Here is a 21,666-nt window from a genome sequence, read left to right as displayed (position 1 = left end):
ACAAGTGGGGAGGAGACAGGAGTGGATTATGACTCTGCCTTTCCCTTCCCCAGTGGCGTTGGCTAGACACATGACGATAAGTGAACACCACCCTTTACAACACTGCAGTCAATTATTTTATCCTAATGCAAGAGGGACGAGGTACTTTGGGATGAACTGTGATGCATTTACATGCTACCTCTTACTCAGGGCTGCCATTAAACACCACGTTCTAGCACGAGTTTTGTTTTTAATTGGCAATTGTTCTTTTAATTTTGCTGTGACCATGCTGGATTTGAGATTACACACCAGAAGAGCATTTGTTTACTCATTTGGGGCATCAGTATTGTTTGCTCAGGGCAAAATTTCTTTGTTCCTTTTTTCTGACTGATGCAGTGTGACAGTTTCTTATGAAAGTAACTTTCAAAAATGATCATCAATAAATTAAATTTTAAATTAACATTTTAGTTTGCTTAGGCAGACTGGAATAGTGTGGTTTTAACAAGGTTCTGCAGTGTTTGTAAACAATTACCCATCTAGGTTGGCTACTGTAGATTTGCAAAAGGACATTCAAGACACGTAGCCAGTAGTTTCTTCCGAAGCAACTTCCCTGCTGGGCAACATGGTGTGACTATGATACAAGCAGCGTAAACCCACTGAGTGACTCTTCTGGAACAGTGTGTATCGTGGTTGGGAGTATATATATTTTTCCTCACAAAGCTTCAGTTATAGCCGAATTAATTAAAATTTTTTTTTAAAAAAAAATCTGAGTTTCAAACTACAATTAAGTATATTAAGTGACAATAGTATACTTATCTATAACATCTTTGACAAAAAGCAAGCACTTTAAATAAAGAATAATAAGCATTCAGAGGCAATTTTAAGGACAAAAGGACATCATAAATATTTCACATCTTACATGATAAAAGAGACATTATTTTCTCAAATATAAAGAAATGCATATTTCTTCACAACCATCTTGGATTATTTTTAAAAAAAATTGATTATTTTTGTTACCCTGTTTGCAGTATCTAAATATTTTATTTTGAGGGGCTTTTTAAATGGTGGAAATGTCAGTTAATCTATTTATCAACTAACAGCAGAAGTTCTGGGTAAATTACTTATGTAATTACTGATTCTTGAGAATAATGACAGATGTGTGGTTTGAAGTGTGAGCACATTCAATTCTTTATTGAGTATCACTTTTCATAACCGTGAGCGCTCACGTGAATAAATGGTCAATTTCAAACTTTTTGAAGGAAATTATTTTTTTTAAACATATAGGGACCTTCAGCTGAATCGCCTCCTTGCCTTTATGACATCAGATAGCAGCCCAGTTCCAGCCTGGTTCAATTCCTTTAAAGCCACCCTAAAGGGAGGGAAGGGGAATGAAACACCTGTGTCCCTCACAACACACACAAAGACCTGGTACATCTTAACGGTTGAATAAGCTACCCAAAGAAGAGAGGTAGTTGGGAGAAAGTGGGGAGGTTGCTATCGGAAGGGAGAGGCAGAAGTGCTACAGATCTCTCTCTGTTCTTGCCCCTTGCCCAGAAACCGGGAACAGTTTTGGAGTTAAAATGAGAAACATGCTGCTTCCAGTAATAGTAGACATGCGTTGGGGGATGAGGGGAGTGAGAAGTGGGAGGCAGTCATATTTGGGAATACTTGTGGCAGCCCCCACCCCCTATTCCTTTAAGAATATGGGACAGCCTGCTGAAGAACAAACCCTGAGTACATGCGGAGATGGACTAAGCACGTACTCAAATGCGTTTCTGAAAAGAAACATCAGTGTGTACTTGGCAAAAAATACACGATCATTAGATAGAATGCACAGCACAGCCTATCTTGATTCAAACAGGGGAAAGATGTGTGATGGGGTATGTAAACTCCACAGAAGGGGTTAAGGAGCAGTTATGGGCCCAGGTAGCTCCACCCTGCTGCACCTGCAGAGCATGCTCCAGCTGGCGGAGGAGTTTAAAAGAGCGCCAGACAGGAAAGGAGGAGACACCTCTCTTGGGAGCTCCTGAGTAAGGGTGCAGCATTACTCCTGGCTGCAGGAGAGAAGACTGCAAGTGACAGCTGCCCAAGGGAGGGACTAGTCTTTCCCTAGGACTAGGCAACTCTTCATTCCATCTTCTGGTGGATCATTTGGAAGGCTTTTGACCACACCCTAGACTGGGAAGTGAAGTGGTAGGAAGCAGCTGAGGGAGACTACGCCTCAGTATTTGATATCGCTGCCTCTCCTAGGGTCCTGGGCTGAAACCCAGTGGAGAGGGAGGGTCTGGGCTCCACTACCAACCCCCCTCTTGCAAGGGGACAAAAACCCTTTTCTCCCAGAGAAAAGGGGAATAGAAACATTTAAGCACTGAGGATAGGGCGTACACCCCACAGTAGCTTGCACGTTTGGCTGAGACTCTTTTGTAGGGAATATTGTACTTGTACGTAGGGTCTGAATGAGCTTTCACGTGACATCTAGTGATGAGCCAGAGGAAAAGACTTCCCGGAGCAGACCATGTTTGCACAGACACTCCTACTCTGCCGAAGTGCACAGCTGCTTTGCCAAAATGATCAATTTTGGCAGGTTTGGGGTGACAAGCCACTCTTGTATTTGAATGTAGGGGTAATGAAATGTTGTGATCCTCACTGTATGAGTAAAGGGCAGCAGAACTGTGCTTAGCATGCCCAGATTGAGGGGGTCACCCTAAACTGAACCTCACCTGCTACGCAGGGATTAAGGATGTCAAAGCCCAGTGAGAAGGAGAGTGGGTGGGGTCAGGAATCTGTCTAATGAGTCCTAGATGCTGTTGGACCTGCTCTTCTCCATCATTTAATGGCAGAGTTGATTGAACTCAACTGAGAGTCATTGTTTCTGGCAGAAAGAAAAGGAGTACTTGTCGCACCTTAGAGACTAAAATTTATTTGAGCATAAGCTTTCATGAGCTACAGCTCACTTCATTGGATGCATGCAGTGGAAAAATACAGTGGGGAGATTTTATATACATAGAAACATGAAACAATGGGTGTTACCATACACACTGTAACGAGAGTGATCAGGTAAGGTGAGCTATTACCAGCAGGAAGGAAAAAAAAAAAAACCTTTTGTAGTGATAATCAAGGTGGGCCATTTCCAGCAGTTGACAAGAACATGTGAGGAACAATGGGGTGGGGGGAATAAACATGGGGAAATAGTTTTATTTTGTGTAATGTCACATCCACTCCCAGTCTTTATTCAAGCCTAACTTAATGGTGTCCTGTTTGCAAATTAATTCCAATTCAGCAGTCTCTCGTTGGAGACTGTTTTTGAAGTTTTTTTTTGTTGAAGAATTGCCACTTTTAGGTCTGTAATCGAGTGACCAGAGAGATTGAATTGTTCTCCAACTGGTTTTTGAATGTTATAATTCTTGACGTCTGAGAATTATTGTTAAGAGGAACCCCAAGACATTGAAGCCAGACCTTGTTGTTGCCAACTCCACCTGACAAAGTGTTACGCGTTACGGACTTCTATATATTTGGTTAGACTCTGTTACTTACGCCTCCCCAGAAGGGGGTTGGCTCCACTGGTGAACTTGCCGAAGTGCCTAGTCATTGTCTACCAGAAGAGAGACCTCCACTGCACTGGAGCAACCACCAGCAGGCAACACAAAAGATGGGGTGAGGCATGAGCCAGGTACCTAACCAGTATGCAGTACCACAAGTAGGTACAGCCTGCCACAGCGTGCTAAAAATCATAAAAGATTAATCGATCTGGTTGAACATTTTCTGACAGAACAGTTTTCTGTCTTAAAATGTTGATTCAAGTAAACTGAAATGTTTCACAAAAATATATCACTTCAGCCAAAATCTTTGTCAGGAAATTATTGAAACATTTCATTTCAATAAGGATAAAATCTTTTCTTTCTATTTTATCATTTTGACCTTTATGTTTAAAACTTAATTTGTACAACAATTTTAAAATTATATTATAATTTTAAAGACAACATAAAATTAAGTTTTAAACATAAAGGTCAAAATGATAAAATAGAAATTTTTTGATAACAAATTAAATGAAATATTTTGGAATATTTTATTTTGCAAATACTGTTTTCACTTTTTGTTCCAATTTGTCCTGAAACCAAATTTTGAAATCTCAGAATTTCCCACAGAATGAAAATAACATTTTTCAACTAGCTCTCCATATTAACTGACAGACTGAAGACAAGGACTCACACTCTTAGCCAATGCCCATCAGACTTGGCAATAATACCTCCTAGACAAGTCACTTAATCATTCTGTGCTCTAGTTAGACCATCTTAAAAATGTGTCTTAATGTTTTCATATTACGTAGTGTTTTTTTCATCTGTAGGTCTCAGAGCACTCTGGGTAAGTAAGCATGATTAGTCTGATTTTGCAGTTGGCTTCACTAAATACAGATATCCGAAGCAATTTCCATGAGGCATTACGGTCTATTGGATAAAACATGAATCAAGTGCCTCAAGCTGTGTCTACACTGCAACTGGGACAACACATATGGGAATACCTGAGCTAGCTTTGACTGAGCAAGCTTGCCTAAAAATAGCAATGTAGTGCAATGACACAGGCAGCAGCACAAGCTAGCCACCTGAATACATAGCTAAAGTCCTGGCTGGGCTTGTACTTGAGGGCAAGCCTGTGCCACCAGCCCTGCTGTTGTGGTTACTGGAATATGTGCTGCAGTCACAACTCCCAGTGGATTTGTGCTGGAAATGGCCCACCTGATGATCACTTTAGATAAGCTATTACCAGCAGGACAGTGGGGTGGGAGGAGGTATTGTTTCATATTCTCTGTGTATATATAAAGTCTGCTGCAGTTTCCACGATATGCATCTGAGGAAGTGAGCTGTAGCTCACGAAAGCTTATGCTCAAATAAATTGGTTAGTCTCTAAGGTGCCACAAGTACTCCTTTTCTTTTTGTGAACTCCCAGTTGCAGTGTAGACCTACCTGTAGAGATCAGAGTTCTATTTATGGCTCTCTCACAAGCATCCTATGTCACCTCTGGCAAATCATTTTAACTTTCTGTTTCTCAGCTACCTCATCTGGAAAATGAACCTCTGCACATTGCACCTAAGGCATGGGGGAGTTCTGATGGAAAATGCAAGGGAGGAGGCATTTTAAAGGACCCTGGAGTTCACTCTCATTTTTAAAAAGTAGGCCAAGGTAGCATAGAGATCAGTGAAGAAAGTATTAAATAATAACTTTTCTCCCCCATGATTTTCATTGAAAATAAATTGTGTTGAATTTTTATAACCAGTCTCCTACAGAGTGACTTAGACTAGAAAAAACACACAAACTCATTCTAGATTGCTCGTCCACAAACCCAGGTGTTAACAATAATTAGCATTTGAAAATAGACTAGTATACATTTGCAATGATTGGTTAAGATTTACTTGTTATGTATCCAAATTATCTTGGGTTTAGGATTTCCTTCCGCTTTGCAGGTAAAGTAGACAGTATTCCCTGGGGTAACATCTGCATCCCGTGGCTCAGAAGTAATACGAGGTTTCTCTGCGAGAAAAAGGAAAGGGTAAGAACAAAAGACATCAAAAAGTTTAATCCTGACTTTTGGAAGGAAAACAATTTTTCAACATGATCTAAAAACATGACTAGAGGTTTTGTTGGGAAAGTGACACAGCGTACACTAAGCACCCACTCATGAAATCAGATTTGCTAGTGCGAGTCTTAAGTTTTGCAGTTGGTAAATAATTAATAAAATATTTGTTTAAACTCTGACTTGTGCCTAGTAAATGTAAATTATCTTGTTTAGAAATTCAAAAAATGCTGTTTTTCTAAAACACTCCACAACATTTGCATCCAGGAACCTATAATGCAATGATTCTTTTTTAAAGTTAATTGCTAAAGGAAAGATGCAACGATAGTTGGGAGAAAAGTGACATTTTGTATTATTATTATTGACTCTAGACATGATAAAAATCACCTTAAAGAAGTTTCACTTTCTGATCATAAACTCCTTAGGACTGATTTTTTGTATGGTACTGAGTATTTTCTTACAGCTCCATATATAACAAATAAATTAAAAAAACAGTAAAACATGTAAAATAAATATATATATATATATATATATATATATATATATATATATATATATACTGGATGCCATTGAAAAATGTCTATTGGACTGAGAAGGATTTTTGATTCTATCAGTATTTCCCACTTTAAGAAAAAATAATCTTTCATATACTGGTAGAATCTTTCAAAATGGAAAAGAAAAAAAACCCCAACCTTTAAAATGTGACCATTGTATTTTCAAGCAATTTACATAATCTCATTCACATGTTATTCAGTATTAGGATCTAGGATCTGGTTAGTCTATTCTCTTATTTTGGTGAATTTATTTATGTATGTTCTTGTTTATATAGTCTGTAAAATCAAAACTTTTTTAGTTACTACAGAAGAGAAAATGCTTCAAGTTTAGAAAGAAAATGTGCCAGTACACTAGAGCTGGTCAGGAATTTTCTGTCAGAAAATGCCTTTTTTCCCACAATCAAAATTTGCTGTGAGAATTTTATTTTTCCATTGTGAAAATCCAGATGTCAGCTCCTCAGCTGTCTGTCTGGAAGAGTCCTGTTAATTTCACTTTCTACAGGCTGCTGGCAAGCTCAAAATATAAGTTTCAGTTTTCCCAAAATTGAATTGTTCTGAAAATTCCTTCTTGTGAAAAAAATTGCAGTTTTGACTTTTTGTCATGATTTGGGATGATTTTTATTTCAGAAACACACAAAATTGATCATGGGAAGGGATTTCAATTTCTAGTCAGATCTACAGAACATTAGTTTGTTTCTAAAATAGCAGGACATTATGGGTTCAGGTTACCTGTAGATTATTATACTTGTAGATTTTATATGCATTGTTAGTAACATTTTGCAAGCATTTGCACTAATGTTAACTGCCTGCTTATTTTTTATAGCTTACTGATTGTAAAACCTGTACATGAGAATTTTCCTCTTTCAGTATTACAGAAATATATTGGCCAATACATTACCTGGTATTGATGCTTTCAGACATAAGCTTCACAGCCATGAGACAAACATACCCATTTTAGTCAATGTAAAGCAGAAAGGGTCTTAATCAGAGTTGGTCAACGTTTTTGAACAAAAGCTTGTTCAATTTTATTAAAAAATTGGCTTCACAAAAAAAAATGTCAATATATATATTTATATGTAGGTCTTGCGTTTTTAATAAAATGATATCAAAATTTTACATTTATCTAAAACCAGGTTTTCAGAAAATGAAAAGTTACGATGACCATTATGACAGGTTTCAGAGTAGCAGCCGTGTTAGTCTGTATTCGCAAAAAGAAAAGGAGGACTTGTGGCACCTTAGAGACTAAAATTTATTTGAGCATAAGCTTTCGTGAGCTACAGCTCACTTCATTGGATGCATTCAGTGGACCATTATGATAGTGTTTTCAATAATGTTCTTTAAAAATTATGAAAAATGTGGTTAAAACCAAAATTATGTCCATTCCAAACCCATCAGAATGAAAACAATTTTAAAATATTTCCCAAAACTAGTTTTTCATTCAGATCCATTTTGTAGTAAGATACCTAGTAGATGACACTGGTATTAGATTAACCAGTCAATGTAAAGTCGTCATATCCTACCACAGACATTTTGAAGGAAACTTTCATTGGCTTAACAGGAATTCTATTATAGTATGATAGTTGGATATGGCCTAGAAAGGCTGTAGTTAAGAGTGGCACTACATTGGGACTAAATTCATGAATATGTACAGTCTGGTTCACCCTAGAACAAAACTCCTTAAAATGTAATATTGTCATGTTCATTTTCCTCTGGCTGTGATATTTGCTTCCATGACACCCTGTGATAGCTCACAATGATAAAAGCGCTCTCTCTCTCGCTCTTTCTCTGAGTTACATGATTCAGTGCATGCAAGGGAGGAGGTGGATGGAAGAACATGCTTTGGAAGCAGAAATTTTAATTTTAATTAACATTTTAATATCTTGAAACAGTAAGTACCTTAAAACTCCCATAATAAAACTGGGATGTCTGGTCACCTTAATCTAGCATAAAAGCACATAGAAGTAATAGGCATTAAATTAGACTACACTGCTAATCACTTAACATTTTACATTAATTTAATTTGAACATAATTGAGTTTTTGATTAAAGGTTTCAGAATACTTCACTTATCAATTAAAATCTAGAAGTGACAGATGTTCAGACAGACATTACAACTTTCACAGTAAATTGCTTATTTTTCTGTAGCTTTCTCTGCTGCCTATAATCCTTCCATTAATTTTTTTCATCTCTTAATCATATCTTTTCAGCCACATACACAAAGACATACTCCCAAACTAACCTAGACAAAAACATCTTTAAAAGATAGTTAGTATAGTTAGACATATTTAATTCAAAATCAATAAATCTAGTATCTTGGTATCCATAGACTCAAATTCTAGTTGACATTGCTCCAAGGAGCACCCTCGAGGAACCATAGAGATGAGATGGGTCATTCAGATTCTGCCTTCTATTAAGAGTTACAGAGAGACCATTCTGCAGGACATAAGAACACAGTACTCATGGAGGAATTCTGCACCACTGCGTGCACTCAGAATTCATGTCCCCTGGACATTTCTTTGCTTCCCTACAGAAAAATGACTTTGACAGAGAAGCAAAGGGAAGTTGCAAAAGCAATCACACGCCCCTCCCCAGAAGTGCAGGCATGTAGTTTTGGGCTCCTGGAGCAGTCAGCGGAGAGGTAAATCACAGTGGTGGGAGATGGCTGGAGATGCCCCAGCCAGTGGCTCCTACCCTGCGCTGGACTCAGCGCCTCTTCTCCTGCAAGCAGCATCTGGGGTCAGGTCAGATCCACCCCCAGAAACCTCCCCTGACTGCAGGAAGATCTGCACGCCCTCTCCCAATTCCTGACCCCATCACTCCACAGCCGTGGGGGGGGGCTCACTGTATGAGGACCTGCTCCCCCATCTTGCCAACCCCATGCATCTCACCGCTCCCCCGACCGGCACCCAGAACCCACATCCTGCCAAATCTCACCCTCTGCATCCGGACCCCCACCCCTGCACCCAAGCCACCTTCCACTGAGCCCCTCGCACTCAATCCCCACTCCACTAAGCCCAATGAGCTGCACCTGGACTCCCATCCCACCAAGCCCTGCTTCCTCAGCACCCAGACCCCTGCTTTGCTGAGCTCCATCCCCCCACACCCAACCCCCCTTTGCTGAGCCCCAACCACCTTCACCTGGACCCCCCTGCAGAGTCGAACCCCCCTGCACCCAGAAAACCCCAGAGAGCCCCTGTGCATCCAGATGCCCCCCAAACCCGAGCCACCCACACTCAGATTGCCTCACACAAAGCCCTCTCACCCCACACCTGGATTCCCCCCACACTTGGATCTTGCAGGGCGGACCCTGCTTGCCCCACATCTGGATCAGGGGGCAGGGATGGGCATGCATGCAAGACTTAGTCCCTCTTGCTTGCTATCTTGGTGTGCCTAGCATAGAGGGGCAGGGCCCAAGGTGTTTCTGGGGCAGTCCCGGCCCTTGCGCTGTGTCTGGGTTGGGTGCAGTCTCACCGCTGAGTCTATGTCCTGGGGGTTGGGCTGCAGGGTGATCTCCCACCTCCATGCAGCCAGTGGCCCATGGCTCCCCAGTGCCACGTTGGAGACTCCACATTTATTTATTGACAAATAAAGTTTGCAGAATTTTAAAATACCGTGCATAAAAATTTTATTTTTTGGGCAGAATTCCCTCAGGAGTTGCACAAGAATGATCATATCTGGACAGAGCAGTGGTTCCTTATCTGGGTATCCTGTCTGAGACAGCAGTCAGTACCAGATGCTTGGGAAGGAAATGCAAGAAACTCTGTAATGAACAACAGTGAAATAAACTGCCCACAAAGTAAGCTACTTCCTAACCACAGGTAGACAACTTTTCTCTGAGGCTTGGTATTCTTGGAACAAATGGTGTAACTACGGTCCCCTGCATTATCAGTTATTACTATTTCAGAATTGCCCAGGCATCAAGGCCTTTTAGAAAACTAGAACATAGAATCATAGAACATCAGGGTTGGAAGGGACCTCTGGAGGTCATCTAGTCCAACCCCCTGCTCAAAGCAGGACCAATCGCCAGTTAAATCATCCCAGACAGGGCTTTGTCAAGTCTCACCTTAAAAACTTCTAAGGAAGGAGATTCTACCTCCTCACTCGGTAACGCATTCCAGTCTTTCACCACCCTCCTAGTGAAAAAGTTTTTCCTAATATCCAACCTAAACCTCCCCAACTGCAACTTGAGACCATTACTCCTTGTCCTGTCATCTTCTACCACTGACAATAGTCTAGAACCTTCCTCTTTGGAACCACCTCTCAGGTAGTTGAAAGCAGCTATCAAATCCCCCCTCATTCTTCTCTTCTGCAGACTAAACAATCCCAGTTCCCTCAGCCTCTCCTCATAAGTCATGTGTTCCAGTCCCCTAATCATTTTTGTTGCCCTTCACTGGACTCTTTCCAATTTTTCCACATCCTTCTTGTAGTGTGGGGCCCAAAACTGGACACAGTACTCCAGATGAGGCCTCACCAGTGTCAAATAGAGGGGAATGATCACGTCCCTCCATCTGCTGGCAATGCCCCTACTTATACAGCCCAAAATGCCATTGGACTTCTTGGCAACAAGGGCACACTGTTGACTCATATCCAGCTTCTCGTCCACTTTAACCCCTAGGTCCTTTTCCACAGAACTGCTGCCAAGCCATTCGGTCCGTAGTCTGTAGCGGTGCATTGGATTCTTCCGTCCTAAGTGCAGGACTGTGCACTTGTCCTTGTTGAACCTCATCAGATTTCTTTTGGCTCAATCCTCCAATTTGACTAGGTCCCTCTGTATCCTATCCCTACCTGCCACCGTATCTACCACTCCTCCTAGTTTAGTATCATTCGCAAATTTGCTGAGAGTGCAATCCACACCATCCTCCAGATCATTTATGAAGATATTGAACAAAACCGCCCCCAGGACCGACCCTTGGGGCACTCCATTTGATACCGGCTGCCATCCACACATGGAGCCATTGATCACTACCCGTTGCGCCCGACAATCTAGCCAACTTTCTACCCACCTTATAGTGCATTCATCCAGCCCATACTTCTTTAACTTGCTGACAAGAATACTGTGGGAGACCGTGTCAAAAGCTTTGCTAAAGTCAAGAAACAATACATCCACTGCTATCCCTTCATCCACAGAATCAGCAATCTCATCATAGAAGGCGATTAGATTAGTCAGACATGACCTTCCCTTGGTGAATCCATGCTGACTGTTCCTGATCACTTTCCTTTTGTGTAAGTGCTTCAGGATTGATTCCTTGAGGACCTGCTCCATGATTTTTCTGGGGACTGAGGTGAGGCTGACTGGCCTGTAGTTCCCAGGATCCTCCTTCTTCCCTTTTTAAAGATGGGCACTACATTAGCCTTTTTCCAGTCGTCCGGGACTTCCCCCGATCGCCATGAGTTTTCAAAGATAATGGCCAATGGCTCTGCAATCACAACCGCCAACTCCTTTAGCACTCTCAGATGCAACGCATCCGGCCCCATGGACTTGTGCACGTCCAGCTTTTCTAAACAGTCCCTAACCACTTCTTTCTCCACAGAGGGCTGGCCACCTACTCCCCATGCTGTGTTGCCCAGCGCAGCAGTCTGGGAGCTGACCTTGTTCGTGAAGACAGAGGGCTAAGAGAATAAAAAAAACCATCAAGGTGTAATGCCTAGATTTCTTCAATTGCCTGAAGAAACTCAGAGTTACTGCAACCTTTCACAAGAATGTACTGCTGTTGCAACTAGCAACTTTCCCTTTTTCCGTGTCTGTGAATGAATGAATTAAAAACATATTAAATAAATATCAAATATTGATATGTTTGATGTGCCAGATACAGTAGTAAAATGGGGAAACATGATGTAATCTAATTTTGTAATTAAAATATTTATGAAACGGAAGTCAACTGAGTGATACAGCTCCGGGCAAAATACTATAAAATTTAATGACAGGGTTTACCTCATGGACAATCGTTTCGGTGTTTATTTTAGTTAGTTAGGAGTGTTAATCAGATCCTGGGGTTAATATAATTTATTGGGAAATAGGTAACAAGGGTGACTACTATAGATCAATTGGGAAGGAGACCTGACTGAACTGGCATGTAAGTAACTGACTACATTGTTTTGTGATCTAGCTTTGGATTGTGTTTCTTCTGCGTTAGCACTGCCAGAGTTGACAACCAGCTGACACAAGTGAAGACCTATACTGAGGAACTCTTAGTCAAAATTCTAAACAAAGTCAACTTCCCACCATAGTGACTGTAAAAAGAAAAGGAGTACTTGTGGCACCTTAGAGACGAACAAATTTATTTGAGCATAAGCTTTCGTGAGCTACAGCTCACTTCATCAGATGCATCAGATGAAGTGAGCTGTAGCTCACGAAAGCTTATGCTCAAATAAATTTGTTCGTCTCTAAGGTGCCACAAGTACTCCTTTTCTTTTTGTGGATACAGACTAACATGGCTGCTACTCTGAAACCTGTCATAGTGATTGTGTATGAGTTATTTTTACTATGGTTGTGTGATTTAATTCTAAAAAATGGTTATATAGATTTTTTTTAGTTTGTTAGCCAAATCATAATCTAATACTATTTTTGCCTTATGATATCTTATGCTATTAGTTGCTATAGTTAAGGGTATTTAATAACCTCTATAAAACTACATTCAACCCTCAAGTCCCTTTCTTTAGTTAAACAATCAAGATTAAAATAATCCTACAAAAGGTGTACAGGTAATGAGTTAAGCAGTTGTTTACTGCTTTGTTTTATACTATCTTTCTTACAACATTTTATTTCTACCAAATGAAACAGTGAATAAAATGTTATTGCTTAATATACAAGTCTAATCCTATTTTTAAATCCTGTTCTTTTGCCTCAGTCATATCTTGTGGCAAAGAGTTTCACAGTATAACTTATATACATTCTGAAAAAGAAAATCTCCTTCATCCACCTTAAATCCAATGCCTTTTAATTTAATTGGATGTTTTCTAGTTCTTGTATTATTAATTATTATTATTATAAGTATGTAGTGCTTTTCTGCCCTTCATGTTCATATGTGGCCAACATGACCAGATAATGGCTCCCCATGCAAATTATTCCTTTTATTACCATGGACATCGTTACTATCATGGTGAAAGAGGAAGGGCGAGATGGATTGACAGATAGAACACCACACCGTGGGGCTTTGGGGGGATGCTGGCCCCAGCCAGTATAACAAAAAAAAAACATTAATGCTCCTCTTGAACTGCATTATTATGCCTATTTGCAAGAAGGGAGGAATTCCACTCTCTTTCCAGATATCTCCAGCATTTGGTTCACACTTAGAAAACACTACATAAACAAATTTCTCTGTCTGAATTTACTTTAAAACATGACATGAAACCATGTCTTCAAACTGACATTCCTTGATAGAAAAATACAATCCAAGACATAACTTTCCACAGAGAAATTAAGTATCGTTGCAAACTTAACTGTGGAGTCTCTACTGAACAACACATACACACAAAATCCAAGACCCTGCAAATAATTATTGATGTCCTTTTCTTTACACATTATTAATAACCCCATTAAAAGCACTGTGCGTATGGAGAGGCAAGGGCATAAATCTTTGCAGGATTGGCACCCTACCGTATAAACAATGTTAACTCAGACTGAGAAATTGGTCCCTGGTGTTTTTGAGTGATAACACATGAGAACTTTGTTAATTTGCACACACACAACAACAAATATACCATCATACAATGTACTTCATGCCTTTATTTTTGGAGTATAGTTTAGTTTTCTGTCTTTATAATACTCACTAGTATATTGCAGTTGATTTAAAAAAAATGAAGTTGTAGTAATATAAGATTTCACTACAACCTATTCTAGAAAATCTTTGCAGAGAAATGCAGAGAAACTATTTCCTGCATGCTAATTGTGGGAATGCACATAGTCTAGTTTAGCAAGGTTCTACTTTAAGATGTATTCTACGGGGAAAAGAACTGATCATAATCAAAGACTTCAATAGTTCTTCATTTTAAAGGCCTTCTGACTAAACCAAAAGCACCCATATTTTAAGCATTTCAATGACATTTTAATGAAATTAAATAATTTTAGTTTATTTTCCATAATATATAAAAATAGATACCTGTAGGCTTAAAGCCAGAAGGCACACAAAGAATTTTCTCTCCAAAGATGCATGCAGCCAACTTAACTTACCACAGTTGAATTCTTCTACTATTAACGATGCAACAGACCTGCCCTGAAGTCTCTTGGGATATTCACAGGTGGCAGCAGCTTGAGTATTTCCATTCCTGGTATATTCTTTTATTAGTTCAGCCAACCACATTAATTCACAGTCACAAACTAAGGCATTAGAGTCCAGGCGTCTGTGCATACATGAAATAAAAACAAGTGTCTAGAATGCACATTAAAAAAGTCGCCAACTTGATTATATGTAACATCACTTTTACTCTTTTAATGCTATTGTAGTTCCTTCAAAATAACTAAATAGATAATCTGTGTGTGTTCACATACATACATACATATGCACACACAGTAAAAATCTCTGGCTTGTTACATTTTGTATTTCCTTCCTTCCTCCTTCCCTGCTCAATATTACAATCTATTCTTCAAAAATCATGTGTCTTCAATATGTTGGAATAAAAAGGTAATCTCAAAAACAACAGTCAACTGCCTTTCAGCTCCAGTATAATTCAGCACAGAACATTAAAAGCCACACAGTGCAAATATCCATTAGAAAATCTGGCTACGTACAGGAAGGGATCAGCTATAGCTGTCCCTACTCAGTACACTACAGAGGGAAGTGGATGCATGGATAACTTTCTCTCCACACCAGTACACAGTTGCAGGATATAATCTGTTTCCCAGCACTTCAGTGACAAAAGGAGTTTGTTGCGTAGTGTCACAGCTGGGTGCAGCAGCATTTCTGGGCAGGGTGTGGGGAGACCCATGTGTCCTCAGGGACCTCTTACTATACCTTACACCTTGCTCTGGCCCCAGTTTGGCATAGCACTTAAATAATGTGCTTAAGACCATTCCTACTCCACCGTAAGCTTCTGCTGAAATTCCATGGGATTCATGTGCATGTTTAAAACTACGTATGTGGTTTAAATGTTTTGCTGGGTCCTCTAGAAATATGCTTCCGCTCCTTCCCAACACAGATCCACCTAACTGAACCGCCACATGACTCATTTAGCTGTAACTAATGGATGCCTTTATTAAAAAACAACAACTATCTGGTTTATCTATGTGTTGGTTTCACTTATATGACAACCATGGTCTAGAATAAGGCTTGGTCCTAAAAGTAACATTAATAATTATGCCATTCAAAAAACTCACACTATTTAAAGACAGAGGCAGCCAGGAATTTGAAAACTGAACCCTTCAGGTCCATTACACTGTTGGAAGACAGGATACTGGGCTAGATGGACCTTTAGTCTGACCCAGTATGGCCATTCCTATAAACTTTAAAAATGACATGACTGAACTAACAGCCATGGACATTGAAATGTACAGTTGTTTTTGTAATGTTTTCATGATGTTTTCTCAGTTTCTAAGATAGTATTTGAATGCATGTATACATTTTATCTTGCTCTAATAAATTGGTTAGTCTCTAAGGTGCCACAAGTACTCCTTATTTTATCTTGGGTATATCATATTTCTGGGATTCAATTTTTCAAAGAATAAAATTTTTAGGGGCTCTTTTTTCTAACCTGTACATTATAAAAAACACCCTTGTAATATCTATTTGGTTATTAGTGTCAGATTATTGCCCTTAACCTTCTATCATCACACAATACATTCAGAGCCTGCTACATACTGCATTTTAGATTGTTCAACTGCAAGGAATATGTCATGATGATGAGGTCAACTGCTGTAACTTGAAAGGAATATTGATTTCCATTTATTTCAGGTACTTAAATGACTTCCATCATCTGAGTGCCTCCATAACTTTAACCTACTGATCTTCACAACAGCCCTGTGAGCTAGGGGAGTACTATTATCTCCAGTTTACAGAAGAGGAGCTGAGATACGGACGCTGAGGCTCCTAGATCACAAAGGAAGTCTGTGGCAGAGCAGGGTATTGAATACCGGTCTCCCAAGACTGCGGCTAATGCCCTAACTAATGGAGCGTCCTTCCCTATCCCAACCCCCTACCTACACACACATACACACACACACACTTGGTGTACATTAGCAACTTATGTCGGTATACCTGCGTTGCTCACGGGGGTGGAAAATCCTCTCCCCTGAGCAACGCAGTTATACCAACCTAACCCCAAGTGTAGACAGCACTCTGTTGATGGGAGGGCTTCTCCTGTCAATATAGCTATCATCTCTTTGTGAGGTGGGCAAAGCCCACCCAGCAGCATCTTCACTGAAGTGCTACAGTGTCACAGCTGCACCAGTGAAGCTCTGCTGCTATAGCATGAGTATAAAAGTGTAGACAAGCCCTCCCTCTCTCTCTCTCTCATCTTTAAGGGATGCTAACATGTTCAGGATGATTACAGTAACTTAGCCACTTATTCTATAAAACCATCCCCCCGAAAGCTATTTTTCAAATGGTTCTTTTCTTATTAAAAGGTGAGGTTTTCTGAAGGTAAACAGATTAAGCCTATAAACACATTTAAAGCACCTTTCTGTAACAGTGTGGCCCTTTCGGCTCTCTCCTTTTCTTTAGCTGCCCACCAGGAGTAGCAGGCTTACTTGCTTTGTAGCTGTTTATTTCTGAGTTTCAGAATTCTGGAATCAAATACAAAAAAAAAAAAAATCAACTGAACTAATCAAAGTGTTTCCCTGGAAATGATTTCAATGTTCACTCTTTTTGATCAATATTGTAAGCTGGCAATTGGCTTCTGTGTAAATGGCACATCTAGTTCCAAAACACTACAGAGAATAGTCTCACCTCAGTATACATACATAGTTCCCATCATCACCAAAAGGAATTACACTCACATATTGACAGGAGAATAGGCCCCTATGGAGGTATTAGTAATACCAAGTCATATGAATCCTCAATTTCTCATTTAGCATCACTCACTTAGAACACATTGATGAACCATACGGTGTTGGTGTTCTCTTTTCCTTGGTGTTCTTATGTTCCTAGCTTTTGGTAAGGAGCAAACTAAGGAGCTAGGCTCTGTTTTTTACTTCTGTAAACTTTAAGGGTATGTCTACACAGCAATTAAAAACCCATGGTTGGCCTTTGACAGCTGATTTGGGCTTGTGGGGCTCGGGCTTCGGGTCTGTTTAATGGCCACATAGACGCCAGACTCAGGCTGGAGCCCAGACTCTATGATTTTGCGTGGTGGCAGGGTACAGCGCTTCGGTGGTAACCTGAGCCAGAACATCTACACCACAATTAAACGGGCATGCAGCCCGAGCCCTGAAAGCCCATGTTAGCTGGCACGGGCCAGTCGCGAGTGTCTAATTGTGATATAGACCTACCCTCACAGTTTCAAGGATAAAGGTTAAGACAGTAAAGTTGCAAATGTTCTCTCTTCGGCCATAATTCAGCAAACTGCTTTGACAACTACTGAATTTTAAACATATGTTACAGCCCATCATCTCTTACTTAACTTTAAGCATGTACTTCTCCACTGGGACTTAAAGACCTATTTGATTTTAAGCATGTGCTGAAATACTTTACTGAATAGGGATGGACCTAAGACTGTACTTCAGTGCTTTGCTGAACTGGGACCAATTTGCTAATTCAAATAAATCCTTATGGCCTGGAGACTTTTTAGAGTTTAGAGCCCAGTCCTGGTCCCATGGAAATAGGAGGCAAAATCCCACCAAATTCAAGGGGGGATAGGATTGAACCCCGAAGCAGGAATTTCCACATCTGGTTTTGGAGACATCATTGGTTAGTAACTACAGTTGAGGAACAAAAAGCAAAAAGAGGGGTAAAATTTAAGTTTCGAAGTCTCACACCTGTAGCTCTCTAACTGATTATGAGATGTGAAAAGGAAAAGGCAGGAGGTGCGACAAGAAAGGACCATGTGAGGCTCCTTAAACTTTAACCAATGTTTTATTAGTCATGGAAAACTCTCTCTAAGAAAAAATGTATGTCCATTTGCTGGCCAAATAGGACATGGAAGAACAGAATGCATGATATTTGCAGGCATATAAAATTAAATGGACCATTTGGTTCTCATGTCTACAAACAGGACATCCATTTCTATTAACTGAGAGTCACCAAATTCTGTCCTGATTTAGTCTTAATTCCCCTTATTCCATATTTAGTAACTGCTATCCACATTCCTTCCCTTCGCCTCATTTGCCTTCACCCTCATTTCTCATTCTTCAGCCTTGTTCTCCCCTTCCATGCCTTGTCTTTCAGCTTTGTGTCTTATGGAATTTCTTTTAATTTCCATTCACATTTCACTTCTTATGAAACATTAGAACAAACACAGTACAATATGTCACTTCCTCTGTCCCATGGTGAAAAGCATGCCAACACCACATTATAAGAAAGCTGTGGTCTTCATTTAACTAACCTAATTAAAAACCTGTCTTCACAGTTCACACAGTTTTGCAGTAGAACAGGAGTATCATTATTTACAAAATTATTTTCCAAAACTTACAGTCTCTTTAGTGAATCCAGATGAGAAAAACTTCCAGCTGGGATCTTAGACAACTTATTGTTATGCAGAAATCTGAGGAACAGAAGATATGCCTTAATAACTGACAGATTCCTTTGCAGAATTAGATATTAATATATTACAAAGAACATGGCTCTGCATTGTATATTTTAAAATCTGACAATAAAAAGCCCTTGCATAATATTAACAAATTAGTAAAGTTGTCGTTTTATAAAAGCTAAGGCTAAGGGAGGAGGGGTTTATTATTCAACCACAGGTTACTAATAAATATTGATTATATTTCTTTCAGATGACAAAAGCAATATCTGAGTCATTTATAGCTAATGGCCTTTGTTTCCCCACAAGAATAGCGGTATCCTGATCAAATTCAAACTTTGTAATTAAATACTTCCTGTATAAATTCCTCCTGTGGTTTCAACTGGATAACTCATGCTTCACTTTTGGTTCTAAGGCATTGTGTAGACTTACTGTGAAACAACTGTAATGTTTCCCCATTCAGAGGTGGTTATGTGTCAGCAATGGGTAAGTGATGTAGCATAATCTTTTTCATTTCTATTTAAGGCCTTCTCTACCCTGCGGATTTATCTAGATTAGTGCCATCACTAAGTGATGTAGCCACTCCAATGCAAACCATTGACAAAGCAACTATTTGCACTGGTCGCATTTAGCTCTGCTTGAAACTAGCATAATCTCCACTGGCAGAAATTGTGACATTTTGGCTATGTCTACGTTACACGCCACTGTAGGCGGTATGTAGGGAATGTGTAGTCACGGAGAAAAGCAGGCTGTGTCCACACTGTGGTGTATAGTTGCACATGTCAGTGAAAGGCTCGGGCAGGGGGAAGGCCGGGGGGGTGGAGGGGGAAGATTCAGCAGCTCTCCCTAGAAGAGCTTTTCCATCCCTGACAGAGTTTCCCTGCAGTAGTGGGGAGCTGCTGCACTCTGTCCCTTTGGCGGGGAAGGGCTCTCTCAGTAGGGAGATGGCAGAGCCTTTCCCCATTGCTGGACGCTTTCCCTCTGGTGGAGTCTTTCTCCAATTCCTCCCCACTGCCAGAGCTACTGGAGTCTTTTCCTGCCATGGGGAAAGGCGCTAGCAGCTGGGAGGCAGTGGGACACTACATGGCTAAAAATAGCAGTGTAGACAGGAGAGCACGGCTTGGGTGAGTAGAAAGCCATGTAGGTTACACCCTTCAGGGCAAGTCTGTATTTTACTCACCTAAGCCACACCTCACTGTCATCACTGCTACTTAAACTCATGCTAGGGGAGCTACTGGACTACATACTCTACAAGCCACTAACAGAAGAGTGCAGTGTAGAAGTAGCTTTTGCCTGTTCACACTACAGGTTTGCAGCTTTGAGAGGGGTCTGGCAACTGATGGCTGTAACTGAGGTAAATCCACAGAGGAGATGAGCCTTAAATGGGTCACATTTAAAGGTATCATGCCAAACAGATTCTGCAACAGAACAGAATTCTGGAGTTTTGATGGAAATCATGTCTTTTGTTACTTGAAAGACATCTAAACTCACTTTCAGAGAGATCTAAAGTCAATTCACTGAAAATACAATTCAGACTTGAAAGAGTTCTTCTTGGCTGGAGGGTTTGTGAAGGAAATCTACATTACAAAATCTTACTCTCTTACTAGGGTGACTATTACAGAATTTCCTCTACTTTTCAGCACTTCTGTAGATAAAAGGGCACAGAATTTATTTAGGTAAGTCAGATTTTGAATGAGGAAGACAAATCAAGAACACAGAACTAATGAAAAGTTTGCCCAACCAGCACTTACAATCTTTCTAATTTTGGGAGGTCTCTGAAGGTTTCTGGCTTGACTGTTTCTATTTGATTGAAGTGAATATACCTGTGGAAAGACCATCAATATAGTTATCTCATCTTTTCTGGACATTGTGAAGAAATTGGATAGAAAGGAAATCAGCAGCATTGGCTGAAAATGCTGAAAGAACCCAACAAGCCCACAGAACACAATCTCTGTAAACAGGAAATCCATGTATTTTTAACAATCGTTTTCCCTGCTGTTCACAGTGCCAATCTAAGAACCCACTGATACAGAAGAGGTGAAGCTGATGTCTACCAGCAGGTAGTGGCTCCAAGCCATCACCGTCTGTAACTGAACAGAAGAATGCCTGCTGAACTTATTATACTGTTTAATGAAACTCATTTGGGCTAAACAACAGAAAAAGGATGTGTAACAAGTGGCCAAACACAGTAACATTTGCATTAAGGACAAAGAATCAGTGAAAAGAGAGAGTTCTTACTTTGTACAGTAACTGAAGTTCTTCAAGATGTGTGGACCCTATGTGTACTCCACTAAGGGTGCAAGTGAGCTCCTTGAGCCCGAAACTGGAAGAGTATTGCTAGCAGAGTCTGTAAGTCTGCTCCTGCACCCTTCTCCTCCTTGTGCTCCCAGACAAAAGCCTAAGGGCAGTGCAGACCGCCTACCTCCAGTTCCTTCTCTACCATGAAGCATGTGTTAGGATCTGAAGCAGGGCAGGTAGTGGAATACAGATAGGGATCACGCATCTCAAAGAACTCTAGTTCTCGTATAAGGTAAGTAACTTCTCTTTCTTCTTCGAGTGCTAGTCCCTATGTGTATTCCATTGTGGGTGATTGCCAAGCAGTGCTTATTGAGGAGAAGGTTGTGAGGACCTCTGCAATACTTCTGAAAGGAGTATGACTGTACTGAGAGAGACACCATCTTCAGAAGCATCCACAAAGGCACAATGTCTTGATAAGACATTCACTGAACCCCACGTAGCTACTTTACAGATTTCAACAATAGGAATGTCTTGAATGAAGGCTACAGAGGTGGTCTGGGCTCCAGTAGAGTGACCTCTCAGACCCTGTAGTGCAGGGGTGTTTGTCAACTTCTAACACAACAGAATCCACCCCAAAATCCTTTAGGTCTTTAGGAGGAGACTGTTTCCACTCTCATCCATTCTGTGAATGATACGAATTGTGCAGGTGATTT

General features: G+C 40.3%; 1 protein-coding gene across 3 annotated transcripts in view; it reads right to left on the bottom strand.

Moving 5' to 3' along the window:
- Positions 1-21,666, bottom strand: part of PXDNL (peroxidasin like) — a 283,093-nt gene that overhangs the window by 96,679 nt on the left and 164,748 nt on the right. For 2 of the 3 annotated variants that reach the window (XR_014710245.1, XM_084619291.1), the window contains exons 5-8: positions 20,467-20,538; positions 18,662-18,733; positions 14,271-14,440; positions 5,387-5,504 (exon numbers count right to left, since the gene is read on the bottom strand). Coding sequence is in view for 2 of the 3 variants with exons in the window: in XM_084619291.1 (XP_084475417.1) it covers positions 5,387-5,504; positions 14,271-14,440; positions 18,662-18,733; positions 20,467-20,538 (432 nt within the window). In the remaining variant the exon portion in view is untranslated. Of the gene's footprint in view, positions 1-5,386; positions 5,505-14,270; positions 14,441-16,710; positions 16,793-18,661; positions 18,734-20,466; positions 20,539-21,666 lie in introns of those variants that run through there. The other variant, XM_084619292.1, reaches the window with a different exon arrangement.

The sequence above is a fragment of the Lepidochelys olivacea genome (assembly GCF_965140295.1).
Source record: "Lepidochelys olivacea isolate rLepOli2 genome assembly, chromosome: 2".
Lineage (NCBI taxonomy): Eukaryota > Metazoa > Chordata > Testudines > Cheloniidae > Lepidochelys > Lepidochelys olivacea.
This window is presented reverse-complemented; position numbering and strand designations above follow the sequence as displayed.